The 16,761-nt window shown below is 35.0% G+C and overlaps 1 protein-coding gene across 3 annotated transcripts in view; it reads right to left on the bottom strand.

Annotated features, from left to right (window-relative positions):
- Positions 1-201: 201 nt before the first annotated feature.
- si:dkey-71l1.1 (uncharacterized protein LOC569883 homolog) overlaps positions 202-16,761 on the bottom strand; it is a 43,661-nt gene continuing 27,101 nt past the window's right edge. For all 3 annotated transcript variants that reach the window (XM_028810248.2, XM_028810250.2, XM_051932189.1), the window contains 3 exons: positions 16,395-16,471; positions 14,063-14,165; positions 202-4,141 (listed from right to left, as the gene is read on the bottom strand). In XM_028810248.2, coding sequence (XP_028666081.1) covers positions 4,002-4,141; positions 14,063-14,165; positions 16,395-16,471 — 320 coding nt within the window. In that variant the 3' untranslated portion in view covers positions 202-4,001. The remainder of the gene's footprint in view (positions 4,142-14,062; positions 14,166-16,394; positions 16,472-16,761) is intronic.

Here is a 16,761-nt window from a genome sequence, read left to right as displayed (position 1 = left end):
ATGAAACATCAAAACCTTATGAAATGCAGGGCTCATCAACTGAAATGCTGGGAAGTCTTATGTTTAGATCAATTTTTCACAACTTTGTAACTTATAAAAGACAAATAAAGAAACAAAACGAAATATAGCATCATAACATTGTAAAAAGATAACATTTTATAAAATAAAGTACAAAACGTTAGGGTACTAACCCTAAACTCATTACAACAGCATTGGTGGTGACCATATATTATCTGGCCTTGCAAGTTGGGCTGCCACTATCAGAGAACACCTTCCTAAGGCCATGCATAGTCCTGACCCTGTCCAGGGACACCTATTTCTACCTGTACTTCCTTTTCCGGACAGAGTGCTTGCCACAATGTCTACTTGTATCTAGGAACTTTCAAAGATGCCAGTAATGCGGATGTTTCTTATTTATATGAAAGAGGCATAAGCGTCTAACAAATTTGTACTCAAAAGTAAATCTGCAGTCTTTATTTTCATTTTAAGATATTTTTTATTTTACTAAGCCTTATACTTTCACATTCAAGATCATAATTTCTTACAGAAATGTACCATGTAACATAATGCCAGTGGCATTTTTGCATTAAACAAAGACTCGCATTATTAATCCTATTGGGTTGTTTGGATTTGGAAGATTTAAATTAGAAACTTAACGCATAGAAAAAGAGAAACAACAAATATTGGGTTGACACAGAAAAGTACAAGTCATTACTACCACATTGCCAACTTTTTCAGCTCTTACTTACCAACTCTCATTTACGTCTCAGTGATTAAAACTGCACACTTTATACAGTAAACAAAAAATAAGGTCAGCATGAATAGAAAAGAAACATCCAGTAATTTTGTTAGTTATTAATTTTAATGAATGTGGCCTAAAAAGGAAAATAATGGTAATAAATGACCTAAATGAAAATGTGTGATAATAAATGAACACAGATTTCAAATATAGATGCAATGAGACAAAGCTCAACATACCATGTTGTAATGTTTAGTCACACTTCCAAAAGGATAGTCTACACCATAATAGAACTTATTAATTTACAGTTATATGAAGATAAAAATGATAAGATATGCTTCTGAATATATTTTATTTCAACACTTTTGTGTTCTAGGCATAAAGAACAGTACTGAGATATAAGAAGCCATTCAGGAAGTAGCACCTTCTTTATAGTTCCATATTTGTTTCTTCTCCTCTCCTGATGGTATAAAAGCAAGTATCTGTGCTTTAAACAAATATTTCTGAACTATCAAAGAAATCCTTTCACTGCTATAAACACTGTAGCCTATGTTTCCTCTTTGGGAATTATCAGAGTTGAAATGCAATGGTATAAAATGTAACATATTATACAATAATTTAATTACCTGCAGAAGACAGGATTTATTTTATGCTCTGGTGCTTAAGCAGATCCTGAGTTATTTGTAAATGTCATCATGTAACTAAGTTATTTTAAAGTCCTGATCCTGATAAGGTCTGAAGTTCTAGAAGTCAAGCAGCTTTTCATTTTCCTGTAGCCACTGCCAAAGAATCCAAATGAAAATGTCTTTTATATGCAGTAAGTTTAAAGACTTTGCATGCATGTTTTCGAGAAGTACAAAGTAGTCTTACTGAATTCTGACTTCTTGACAATTCCTGCTGTTTTCATGTATGCAATCCCAAACAACATTACATTCAATACCATTTGTTATCAAAAAAGTCTGCTGTTTAATTTTATGTACAACTAGGGCGCTTTGCTCGCCCAACTATGGGTTTGGTTAACTGGATATACAATTTAAAGTGATTGTTATATTCATAGGAATTGTTACATACTCTTTCGATTCTATGTTGCATCGCTTCTCCGTGATTATAAATATACACCTGACCGAATTGTGGTTTCTTCGAAATTAAATTTGTCGTAGCTTTAATTGTTGTGGGACCACAGATAGTCATAGCGTATGGTCCATTATTGTTTAAATCTACGTTTTGAGCATTGTATGATGCGAACGCGAAAAGATTATTGTAGACTTAGATATTTTGCCTGTAGTGTTTGTGGATTTCACTTTCACCAAACAACAAATCTATTAATTCTCACAGATATGCCCTTTTCCCTGATGGCAACACAAATTAGCTGATCTACAAGTCTCCGACTTCAACTTTAAAGTCTTACAATATCTACATACTTCTGACATATCACCTATGTCCATATATTCAATCTCTTTTTGCTGTTACGTTATTTCACCGAGTAATAATTTCCATTTGTTTGTGCTAATCCGATCTTTATTCTCTTTTTTTTTTATATTTTCGAACTTTCCCACTTTCATATTCTTTAACTTGCTCTGCATGTGTATTGCGCAAAGGTTTTTTTTGATACTTTCGAATTTTCCTACTTTCATAACCTCTAACCTGCTCTGAATGTGTATCGCGCCAACGTTTTTGAACTTCTTTATGAAGTCTTTTATTTCTGACCCCGATTGCACCTACGAGCTTTTCAATTCCACTTGGTCCGGGCTGATTATTACTTTCCTTATTTTATGAATTTGCACATAGATTATTATTGTTATTTTGTGCATTCTTTTTTGCCTTCTTTTCTCTCCCAAGCTTTTGTGTCTCTTTTCGACACGCTGCTCTTTCTTCTTCGCTTAGTCGTTGACGTGCCATCTAGAACGTATAAAATTTTTAAGAGCTGGGAGCACATGAACTGTGTCTGCCAAAAGCATTCCAACAGCTAAGAGGTCAGATGTCCGTGATCTTGTTTCAAATTGTTTGTAAGTAGGGCGTGACATTCAAAAGTCACCATCTCACGGGTCTTGCTTCTAAAGGTTGTAAAGTCTAGTCTTGTGGGACGTCAAAGTGTCTTTCCAAGATGATCACGTCTCGACCCAAGATTTTTTTTTTATTATAACAGAGCTGTGTATGTAATTTCATATGATGTACAATTCAGAAACTAATAAATTGTTGGTTTTTTTCCAGTAAATTCAATTTTGCTAGTGCTTTCTGCTCTCCACACAAAAGTGAACACATTGTAATACTCAAAAAGTAAAAAGAGAATTTATGCTAATATAGTATACATGCGATGGGGCCTTCATGACCACTGCAAGTTTGAATGTTCATGGTCATTAGTTCGCATTGCCAGTCTTTAAATTAGGTACAGAGATACAGTGGATTCCAAACATATTCAGTTCCCTTCACTTTTTTCAAATTTGCCTTGTATAATGGGATATTTCACTTTTTATTTTTAATAAATTATCAACAAATTTAAAAAAAAAAAAACTGTTTATGCTTTGTCATTCTGGAGTACTGACGGTGTTGCCTGATGGGGGAAATTTTTATTTAAACAATTTTAGCATAAGGCTACAACATAGTAATATGGGAAAAAAGTGAGTGGACTGAATACCATCTGAATCCTCTGTAAATGGTCCCTTTATCTGGTGCAAATTGTTGGTTTATAAGGGCCAGATGCCAGACCATCCCGATTTCTCCACACTAACAATTAAGGGAAAGGAGTATGAGTAAGGTTTTCGGGGCACCTAGAAAGCATGTTTTGAAAAGAAGACTTTCCTTTTTGAGGTAGCATAATTAAAAAGTATGAAAGTAATTTATGTAAAGTTTGTTGAAGAAACAACCTCATGAAATACAGCATACATGAGTACATTTGTACTACACTGTAAGGATATACTAAACCTCAAAATGCATAACTCAACATTCACAACATTTCTAAATCCTCCATAAAATTAACTAACATGTAAACATGTTTTATCATGCATGGTTTAAATAAATAAATGAATAAATAAATAATTTAAAAACTTTAAAAAATACTATTAATATTACATTTTGGTAGTCTTTCTTTTTACATTGTTGCCCTAAAAAATAATTTCATTGTTACATAATCAGGACATTTGAGTTTAAATTGTGAAATAAATTGGACTGTGCAAAATCATGATGAACCTAAAAAGGAAGCCCTCAGCAACCCTACAAAAAACATATAAAGGAAAACAAAACATTTATAAAGTGTCGACACATATTATGCAACCGTCACTCCTAGACCACACTGGACTTTGTTTCCTCTGTGGTTGACAAATGCTCCCAAAGTCAGAACAGCAGGAAGGGGAGACAACCGTTTCTCTAACACAGCTCCAACAATCCAACGGCTGTTTAAAGTCCCTGTAAAAAGCAAAACACTGTCATTGTTTTGTCTTCAGCCTGCAGAAACAAATTCATTTCACACAATTATTTGAGAATGAGAATTTATAAAAAGCATTGCAATGGAGAATGACCAAGTGCTCTGAACACTGGAAAAGTGCTACATAAATAAAAAATATTATTATTACTACTATATCAAACAATATTTTGATTTGTTTTCTTTGAAACACACCTATGAATGCGATTTCAACTTTTTAAAATCCATGTCTGTGTACCATATCATATTTACCTGGTCTTTGATGCTTTGGAATATTAAATAGACAGTACTTTTTCACCAAGTTGTTTTCTTAATCAACTTTTTCTTAGTGGAATTTGACAGGGTGCTAGAGAATTTTCACCACATACACACAAACATACATACACACACACACACACATTGTCACCGGCCTGTAGCAACAAGTGAAATTCTTTTTCTGTTCTCAGGAGTAAAAAATACACAGCACTTCTGGTGTAATTACATCACAATAAAAAATATTAACCTTAATGTTTCCCCATATAACCCAACGCCTATATTAACCTTTGAGTGTTAAACTGTGCAATGGCAATGTTGCTGTTTGTTTTAAAAACCTAGAATCAGATCCAGGGTTAGTTCCTGCTTGCCATACATGGTTTCTCATAGAGGCTCAAATTCTCAAAGGTAGTGAGAATGTTCACTGCATGTCATCAAGTCTATATTTAATAGTTATTAAAAAATGTCGGAATTGTACAAACTCTTTTCAAGTATGTTTTACATTATATTACAGACTTTACAGCTCAGTGAGCAGCAGGTCTGGTAGCCTGGATTAGTTGTCATTAAGGGGAGACCGAGGGGCAGTCAAATATTTTCCAATCACATACCGACATAGAAAAAGGAGTATCAAAACAATGCAGCTCCTACAGAGTGAACTGAATATAACTGAATTTCCTCTGCCAACAAGTGTTTCTGTAGGTATTTCAATTTCATGCCAAAGACAAATGTAATATGTAGTAGATGTAATAGGAAAAAACAGCTTCCAAAAAACAGTGGATGACCTTTCAGCAATGTAATAAGATAATAACACTTAAGACCTCCCTTTCTTGGTCATTTATTGGAGTAGCGTCATTAGTGACATTTGTTCAATAATATCTGAAAACATGTAAGCTTTAATAAGTTACTATTCACAATACAATAAGTAAAAGACTGTTTAATCATAAATATAAATAGTACACAATTGAAATGTTAATATTTAAAATTAAGTTAAGTTGGTAACACATTACACAAGTTTCTAATAATTTTCAGTTCTAGCCTTCACTTACATGATCTAAGAAAATCACAGCCAACTGTAGATGCTCAGAGCCTACACCCGTTACTGTCATTTATGCAGTGTAACATTCCCTAAAAGTCAGTCATAGCACTCCAAAACTCACCAAAACAAAAAACAAATTTGTTTGATTTTATCATAGTGAGTAATTACTCATTACCAGTTTTGCTGACTCAGTTCGATCAATCTACCATCCATGGATTTTGTCCATGTTGTACACTTTCTCTGCTTCAATATGTTGCACAGTATTCATTTGGTAATGCAGACCTTCTGCTATAAGTATTACTAATTGATAGAATTACTTTTTAATATTGAATTTAAACCTTAAATTTTCCTTAGAATATTTGGGAGTATATCCAGCATACCCAGACAAAAATCCACAAAGACATAAGCAGAATATAAAAACTCCACAATGACAATGTTTAAGCTAGGATTGCAGTCTAATACACAATATCTTTAAGATAGCAGTGCTCACTACTGAGTCTCTCTACCATTGTTTGTCTTAGTATTTAAAATCTAAATTGAAAAAATAAGCATGATTACTAATTGTAATAGGTTGTATTTTAACTATTAGAAATCTCTGATATAAAGGGCAGCACAGAGATGCAGTTGTAGCACTGCTGCCTTGTATTAAGGCAGGGGTGTCCAAACTATGGCCCGCGTGTCTTCACAAACAAGCACAACCAAAGAACAATTTTGCTACGGGTGACCAAAAATGGCAGAACCAAAGAAACGCACAATAGCAAGTGAGTGCAGAAGATTTCAGACGAAACCAAACATCGGACCTGCATGTCCTACACTGGTGCCGAGCGAGAACAGAAAGTTAAGCAAATGGCAGCTAGTCTGCTAGCTCCGTGCTAACAAAACACAAGAAAATGCCACATTAGCCAGTTACTTAGTCGTGCAACTCACTGCCCGTCACGGGAAACCTTTCTCAGATGGTGCCTTCATAAAACAGTGCCTCACTAAAGTCGCAGGAATAATGTGCCCAGAGAAAATGCAGGAAATTCAACAATGTTCGCTTGTCCGGAAACGTAGATGTGCGGCAAACTGAAGATTTGTCAGCTAACTTAAAATATCAAGTGTCAGATAAAGCTTCTGCTTTTGATTTTTACTCGATTGCATGTGATGAGAGCACTTTGTAATACAAGAAATGAAAACCCATTAATGGAGAGCTGTGATGCTGTTTTTGTCTTTAAATATATTCAATTATGAAGCATAATTTACAGACATTTGATTGGTTTTCCTAGCTTAATACACAGGAGGTGAGGCAATATACAGTACCTCACCACTAGTGGGTTGCCCAGCCCTTCGTATATATTTCTCTGTATGTGGCCCCCAGTGAAAAAAGTTTGGTCACCCCTGCATTAAGGAGACCAGGTTTTGCGTTATGGGCCCTCCCGGAGTTTGCATGCTCTCCCCCTGTCCGGGTGTTTTTTCTCTGGAAGCTCCGGTTTTCTCCCACATTCCAAAGACATACAGTTTAGGTGAATTGGTGTACAGTAATCCCTCCTCCATCGTGGGCGTTGCGTTCCAGAGCCACCCGCGAAACAAGAAAATCCGCGAAGTAGAAACCATATGTTTATATGGTTATTTTTATATTGTCATGCTTGGGTCACAGATTTGCGCAGAAACACAGGAGGTTGTAGAGAGACAGGAACGTTATTCAAACACTGCAAACAAACATTTGTCTCTTTTTCAAAAGTTTAAACTGTGCTCCATGACAAGACAGAGATGACCGTTCAGTCTCACAATTAAAAGAATGCAAACATATCTTCCTCTTCAAAGGAGCAAACAAATCAATAGGGCTGTTTGTCTTTTAAGTATGCGAAGCACCGCGGCACAAAGCTGTTGAAGGCGGCAGCTCACACCCCCTCCGTCAGGAGCAGAGAGGGAGAGAGAGAGAGAGAGAGAGACAGATAAAAAAATCAATACGTGCCCTTCGTGCTTTTAAGTATGCGAAGCACCGTGCAGCATGTCACTTCACGAAGCAGCTGCACAGAAGGTAGCCAACGTGAAGATAATCTTTCAGCATTTTTAGACGAGCGTCCGTATCGTCTAGGTGTGCGAACAGCCGCCCTGCTCAATCCCCCTACGTCAGGATCAGAAAAAGTCAGCGCAAGAGAGAGAGAGAGAGAGAGAAAAGTAAGCTGGGTAGCTTCTCAGCCATCTGCCAATAGCGTCCCTTGTATGAAATCAACTGGGCAAACCAACTGAGGAAGCATGTACCAGAAATTAAAAGACCCATTGTCCGCAGAAATCCGCGAACCAGCAAAAAATCCGCGATATATATTTAAATATGCTTACATATAAAATCCGCGATAGAGTGAAGCCGCGAAAGGCGAAGCGCGATATAGCGAGGGATCACTGTACCTAAATTGGCCCTAGCGTGTGCTTGGTGTGTGTGGATATGTTTGTGTGTTTGTTTGCCCTTCAATTGGTTGGCGCCACGTCCAGTTTATTCTTGCCTTGTGCTCTTTTCTAGCTGGGGTAGGCTCCAGCAGACCCCCATGACCCCGTTCAGGATGAAGCGGGTTAGAAAATGACTGACTGACAAGTTTTAAATTACCACTATTACCAAGAACACAATTGCTCAAGTGTTATTTTAATGCTTTTGGAATTAATTCCTTTTAAATTACCAATGACGCTTTATCTATCCAGTACTGAGCTGACAACAGTTTTAGAGTCATCTAATTTTCTAACTGATTAATTTGAAAACTCGGTTAATAATTAAAAAAATTCTCATTATTCAAGCTATAAATTCTTTCAATGTTAATGTCATCATTATTGTTGAAGACATTTATTACAATGTACCACACTTCAGAAATGCATAAAGCTGCCACTGGTAGCTTTGGTGTTCTTTAACATATTAAAAAGGAAAGACCTCTTTATTTAGAACTGATGATTGTGGAAAAATCTATAATTAATTAAACCATTACGTTTTTAATATCTAATGTTTCAAATTTACTAAGCGAGTACCTTGCAATGTACTGGCCAGTAATTTGAGTAAGTGAATACAAATTACACTCTTTTTCGCTTTTCAATTAAAACCACCAACATTTCCATGGTACAGATTAAAAGGGAGGGCCAAATTACATTTTTTTTCAGTGTACTGAACAGGCCAATGACACAAATAACAGATGGAGCATTGTTAAATTTTAAACATTATAAGACTGGTTTATAATACTTATTGCAGTCTAAGTTATTAATCTCTTCTTAACAGCAAATGTTTATATATTACATCAATACCATTTCTTCCCCATGTCACTAAGGGTTAAATAAATACTTTATACCACAAATAAAAATATATAACACAACAATACACAGTATCCAGTAAAAGTTGCTCAGAAATGTAAATGAAAACAAACACACTGACTGTCACTCTATGGCACCAATATTAGTAACTATTACTAGTCACACATGAACCTTACCTTAAAATTTCAGGATTTGTAAAATTTTACTAACTACATCCCAGAAAAAGTACCTAATGAGTTGCAAATATGATTCCATTTAAAGAAGGGTTATGGAGAAATAAGCACTACATCTGACCTCTGCAAAATAACTCACACTATAATCTATACTAATAAAAGGCAAAGCCCTCACTGACTCACTGACTGACTGACTGACTGATTCACTCATCACTAATTCTCCAACTTCCCGTGTAGGTAGAAGGCTGAAATTTGGCAGGCTCATTCCTTACAGCTTACTTACAAAAGTTAGGCAGGTTTCATTTCGAAATTCTACGCGTAATGGTCATAACTGGAACCTGTTTTTTGTCCATATAGTCTAATGGAGGAGGCGGAGTCACGTATCACGTCATCACGCATTACGCCTCCTACGTAATCACGTGAAGTGAAAACAAGGAAGAGATTTACAGCACGAGTCAAACGCGGGAACGAAGGTAAATGACGTTAATTGTTGAGTGTCTTTTAATACTGTGTAAGCATACATATTAACAGATGTGCAATTAAACGTGTGCATTTACGGGGTGATTTCTCAGGCTTAAAAGCTCGCCTTTTATTAAAAAGGTAAATGCTGTTTTCATTCTGAAGGGCACAAACCACGTTAAGATTTCATGCTGAAGAGTAAGCTCAGCACACAGCTTGGTCATATTACAGCCGGAAGGGTGAACTGACAATATGATATACAAAGAGATCCTTAAGAAATAATTATTGATTCATTTTCCCTCAGTTTAAAAAGGTTTACTTTTCTTCTTAATAAAAATTTTAAAGCAGTACTTCGCCGCTGCCAAGCGCGGGTATTTTGATATATATCAAAATATATCGCGTCATCACGCCTCCCATGTACGCACGTGAACTGACCCGCTGCCGTTTGCAATGCCATATTCGCGAGATACAAGTTTAATGAGAAGACACCAGGTATAAACGACAGTTTGGATCACTTTGTGACAGAGTTAAAATTGCTGTAGCGAGAAACTTTTAACTGCCGGGTCTTAGCTAACATTAAATAAACCCCTGGATATCGCAACATCACACAAGAGATCGGCTCACGTGAAGTGACTCAATGCAGCAGGAGTGATTACTTCGATGAATCAAACCTGTTCAAAAAACACATTACACAATTGATAAGGTACGAAAACAATATGAAACCGATTGTGGATTTCCGTACAGCCACTGAAACTTTGTGACGGCACGAGACTTCAGGTCACGTGTCTCCAAAAGAACCTCATTCAGGCAACTATTTTTACTGGCGGTGGCTCAGGGGAGACAGTTTTTATTCCTTGCATCCCCGTTATACCCTCTGATCTCCCATTTCAATTCAAACGCCTCCAATTTCCACTAAGGCTCTGCTTAGCAATGACAATTAATAAGTCTCAGGGACAGACCCTACAAAAGGTTGGCATTGATTTAAGGCAGGACTGCTTTTCACATGGCCAACTGTACGTTGCATGCTCAACAGTAAGCTCAGCACACAGCTTCGTCATATTACAACCAGAGGGGAGAACTGACAACGTACTATACAAATAGATCCATAACAAATAATTATTGATTCATTTTCCCTCAGTTTAAAAAGGTTTACTTTTCTTCTTAATAAAAATTTTAAAGCAGTACTTTGCCACTGCGAAGCGCGGGTATTTTGATATATATCAAAATATATCGCGTCATCACGCCTCCCATGTAAGCACGTGAACTGACCCGCTGCCCTTTGCAATGCCATATTCGCGAGATACAAGTTTAATGAGAAGACACGAGGTTTAAACGACAGTTTGGATCACTTTGTGACTGAGTTAAAATTGCTGTAGCGAGAAACTTTTAACTGCCGGGTCTTAGCTAACATTAAATAAACCCGTGGACATCGCAACATCACACAAGAGAGCGGCTCACGTGAACTGACTGAACGCAGCAGGAGTGATCACTTCAATAATCAAACCTGTTCAAAAAACACATTACCTAATTGCTAACGTAAGAAAACAATATGAAACCGATTGTGGATTTGCGTACAGCCACTGAAACTTTGTGACGGCACGAGACTTCAGGTCACGTGTCTGCAAAAGAACCTCATTCAGGCAACTATTTTTACTGGCGGTGGCTCAGTGGAGAGTTTTTATTCCTCGCATCCCCGTTATACCCTCTGATCTCCCATTTCAATTCAAACGCCTCCAATTTCCACTAAGGCTCTGCTTCGCAATGACAATTAATAAGTCTCAGGGACAGACCCTACAAAAGGTTCACATTCATTTGATATATATTATATATATACATATATATGTCAATGTATGTATGTATATATGTATGTCTAGATATATGTAGATATATGTGTATATATGTGTAGATATGTATATATATATATATTTGTATATATATGTAGATATGTATATATATATGTGTATATATATGTAGATATGTAAATATATATATATATGTGTGTGTGTGTATGTACGTATGTATGTGTGTATATATATATGTATGTGTATGTATGTATATATGTATATGTGTGTATATGTATGTGTATATATATGTGTGATATGTGTGTATATATATATATATATACATACATTTGTATATATATGTAGATGTGTATATGTATATATATATATATATATGTATATATGTGTATATGTACATATATGTATATATATGTTTATGTGTGTATATTATATATATATATATATATATATATATATATATATATATATATATATATATATATATATATATATATATATATATATATGACAGCAACACTCATAACAGTGACAACACAATTACATATATATATATATATATATATATATATATGTATATATATATATATCTGTCAATGTATTTTTGTATGTATGTCTAGATATATATGTAGATATGTATATATATGTGTATATATATGTAGATGTGTATATATATATATATATGTAGATATGTGTATATATGTAGATATGTAAATATATATGTGTATATATGTGTCTGTGTGTATATATATATATATATATATATATATATATATATATATATATATATATATATATGTGTGTGTGTACCTATGTATGTATGTGTGTATATATATGTATGTGTGTGTATCTGTATCTATGTATGTGTATATGTATATATGTATATGTATCTATGTATGTGTATATGTACATATGTGTGTATGTATGTGTGTATATATATATATATATATGTTGATATATATATATATATATATATATATATATGTGGATGTGTATATGTATATATATGTAGATATGTGTATATGTAGATATGTATATATGTATATATGTATATATATGTTTATGTGTGTGTGTGTGTGTATAGCAACACTTATAACAATGACAACACAATTACATTGACAATCATGTTACATTATTTTTAAAATGTTTCCTTTTCTTTTTCATAACCTCTTTAACACACTACTTCTCCGCTGTGAAGCACGGGTATTTTGCTAGTATATATATATGTATATATATGTGGATGTGTATATGTATATATATATATATATATATATATATATATGTATATATATATGTATATGTAGATATGTGTATATATGTATATATATGTTTACATAACCTCTTTAACACACTACTTCTCCGCTGCGAAGCGCGGGTATTTTGCTAGTATATATATATATGTGTGTGTGTATATGTATATATATATATATATATACACACATATATATATACACATACAGATATATATATATATATATATATATATATATGCACACATACAGATATATATATATATAATATAATATATATATGATCATACTGACTTAGTCACCTCCACCCCCCCCCCCCATACTGAATGTGTTGCTATATCTTGCCTTAGATTCTTGTAAGTCTAAGCATTATCCTCTGATGAAGACCCCTGATAGGGGTTGAAAGCTCAGGAATAAAACTATTTTATGATACGTGATTCATTTTTTCTCCCTTTGTGGATCTCCAACTGCAATATATATATATATATATATATATATATATATATATATATATATATATATATATATATATATATATATATACATATATATATATATATACACATACAGATATTATATATATAACATATCTGTATGTATACATATATATTATATGTGTATATATATATATATATATATATATATATATATATATATATATATATATATATATATATATATATATATATATGACAGCAACACTCATAACAATAACAACACAATTACATTGACAATCATGTTACGTTATTTTTAAAATGTTTCCTTTTCTTTTTCATAACCTCTTTAACACACTACTTCTCTGCTGCGAAGCACGGGTATTTTGCTATTTATCTATATATATAAAGGAGAGTTGTGATCCGAGAGACTGTGTTTGTGGAGGGATGGAGAGTTAAGGCGGGTGTTGGAGTCACGTGATCATCTCCCCTCCCATTCACCTCATTTCATTCACTTCATTTCGCTCCGAGCTGGCGTGGTCTTGCTGTTCTTGATTTGCTTTTCACATGGCCAACTATACGTTGCATGCTCAAGAGTAAGCTCAGCGCACAACTTGGTCATATTACAACCGGAGGGGCGAACTGACAACATGGTATACAAAGAGATCCTTAACAAATAATTATTGGTATAATTTCCCTCAGTTTATTATTTAAAATTTTAAAGCAGTACTTCGCCGCTGCGAAGCGCGGGTATTTTGCTAGTCAAAAATAAATTGTATGTCTACCTATATGTGTATTAATGCAATACTAAATAAAATTAAAATTTTTCAAGTTCACCTTCAAGCTTACTGTCATGCGAATATAGTACATAACATAAATATTTGCATATCTCCTTAGAACATACACATACACAAAAAATGTTTACACAGCAACATCCATCTATCCATAACAATACAAATTTGAAAAGCTTCAGAAGTATTAAAAGCTTTTTATTACACTCTAATTAGCAGAAATTGTTGCTGTCAGACTTGTGAGTGACACATAAAATGACAATAGCATTTATTATACATCACCCACAATTTTTTGTACCCAAAAATGCTTCACCAACAGATTTCATTTTTAATATTCAGGTACAGTATACTTTGATTATGGTAACAGAAATAACACAAAAATCTCCTACATACACTAAATGAAAAGAGGGTAACAGCTGATATTTAAAAAAGAAACTGTACCTCTGAAGACCATATTGGCTTCTGGAATGTCAAATTGGTAGCCAAATGAAAACATAGTTTCTTGTGTTCTTGTGCTGGCTTCAAATTCCACACCTACTTGGATCTAAAAAATGGCAGTTTTACTACAGACCACATTAATAAGCAAAATTTTAAAAAGCACAGATGAGTATATACTTTTTAAATAATTGATCTCTTTCTTTAAAACATTAAAGAAAGTTGCTATTTGGCCATTCACCCGTCATCTCTGTCTTTTTTATAACTTAGAAATTTATTTTCTACTTACAGAACTAATGTACAGTATTTATTTTGCATACCATTCTAATACAGCTTTTGTGTACTTTTAGATATTTGTATTTATACATTTTTATGCACAAAACCTGCAAGAACCTACTTATTCGTATGCTACATTTCAGATGCTACTTATTATTATGCTACATTTTAGAGTTTTACAAATGCATTCTTTTATAATGAGAGTATGGTAACAGAAATTTGTTGCAACTGCATGGTAAACATACATAAATGATCACTTATTCTTTGACTTTATATACACTGCTCAAAAAAAGAAAAGGAACAATTTTTAATTAAAGTATAGCATCACGTCAATGGAACTTCTGGGCTATCGATCTGGTCAGTTAAGTACCAGAGGGGGTTGTAAATCAGTTTCAGCTGCTTTGGTGTTAATGAAATTAACAGCTGCACTAGAAGGGCAACAATGAGACAACCCCCTAAACAGGAATGGTTTAACAGGTGGAGGCCACTGACATTTTTCCCTCCTCATCTTTTCCGACTGTTTTTTCACTAGTTTTGCATTTAGCTACTGTCTGTGTCACTACTGGCAGCATGAGGCGATACCTGGACCCTACAGCGCTTGCACAGGTAGTCCAAATTCTCCAGGATGGCACATCAATACGTGCCATTGCCAGAAGGTTTTCTGTGTCTCCCAGCACAGTCTCAGGGGCATGGAGGAGATTCCAGGAGACAGGCAGTTACTCTAGGAGAGCTGGACAGGGCCGTAGAAGGTCCTTAACCCATTAACAGGACCGGTATCTGCTCCTTTGGGCAAGAAGGAACAGGAAGAGCACTGCCAGAGCCCTACAAAATGACCTCCAGCAAGCCACTGGTGTGAATGTATCTGACCAAACAATCATAAACAGACTTCATGAGGGTGGCCTGAGGGCCTGGCATCCTCTAGTGGGCCGTGGAGAACGTTATGCTGCCTGTAACATTGTTCAGCATGACCGATTTGGTTTTGGGTCAGTGATAGTCTGGAGAGGCATATCCATGGAAGGAAGCACAGACCTCTACAGGCTAGACAACGGCACCTTGACTGCCATTAGCTATCGGGATGAAATTCTTGGACCCATTCTCAAACCCAATGCTGGTGCAGTGGGTCCTGGGTTCCTCCTGGTGCACAACAATGCCTGGCCTCATGTGGCGAGAGTATGCAGGCATTTCCTAGAAGATGAAGGAATTGATACCATTGACAGGCCCCCACGCTCGCCTGACCTAAATCCAATAGAACACCTCTGGGACATTATGTTTTGGTCCATCCAACACTGTCAGGTTGCACCTCAGACTGTCCAGAAGCTCCGTGATGCCCTGGTCCAGATCTGGGAGGAGATCCCCCAGGACACCATCCGTCATCTTATTAGGAGCATGCCGTAACCCAACACCCCCCAAAAACCCTACATTGTCAGGCATGCAAACAAGCACATGAGGGCCATATAAACTACTGGGTATGATTTTGAGTTGCTGCAATTAAATTTCGGCAAAATAGACTAGCCTGACGCACTATTTTTTCACTTTGATTTTTGGGGTGTCTGAATTCAGCCCTGTGTAGGTTGATAATTTTCATTTCCATCAAACGATGTGGCATCCTTTGTTCCTAACACATTACCTAGTCCATATCGGTATAGATGTACAGCATGATTTTTTTTCTCATTGAGATCTGATGTATTTTCAAAGTGTACCTTTAATTTTTTTGAACAGTGTACATTCTCTGTAAGGAGAAATCAAATATGGATTCAAACTGGAATTTCAGAACTCCAATTATGCTACCTTGTAATTATTGCTTTCCTTCAAATATAAACAAATGAATATTTGCACTAAAGACTGAAAAATGAAGACAAACAATGCATACAGTAGTTCTTTTGTATACAAGAATAGACTAGATAAAAATATTATAGATTGCATATTGTAGAACTTGCAATAAAAAGAAACAAAATACATCACCAGTCTAAACTAAGCTGCACAACTTTCTCTGCTTAAATCAAATCACTCTGAGAAATAACAAGACAAGGCTGAAGGAAAAAAACACTCCATTAAATATTACCTGTTTATTTGCTTGATGATAGTAGCTGGCATGTGCACCTCCTTTTCCAGCATTTAAAGTGGCTACCCAGTTTGGACCTGGGAGAGGAAAAAAAAATATCTGCAGTAAATATTAAAAAATTAATAAATAAAAAACATTACTGCTAAAATACATAAGTAAAAATGATATCATTAGCCATATTCATATATAACAGCTAGCCAGCACTTGCTTCAACTTCACTAACACCACTATTGAATTCATTTCTCTTTACACTGTCATTTCTAATGATGAAAACGGAAAACAATTCAGACAGATCAGACAATAACAGCAGGGCTCTCCTAAACACAATCTCATCAGATTAGGAGAACTGGTTCTTACTCTCAGTGAG

The sequence above is a fragment of the Erpetoichthys calabaricus genome, chromosome 9, assembly GCF_900747795.2.
Source record: "Erpetoichthys calabaricus chromosome 9, fErpCal1.3, whole genome shotgun sequence".
Taxonomy (NCBI): Eukaryota; Metazoa; Chordata; class Cladistia; order Polypteriformes; family Polypteridae; genus Erpetoichthys; species Erpetoichthys calabaricus.
Note: the sequence above shows the minus strand (reverse complement) of the source record. Positions and strands in the feature narration are given on the sequence as shown.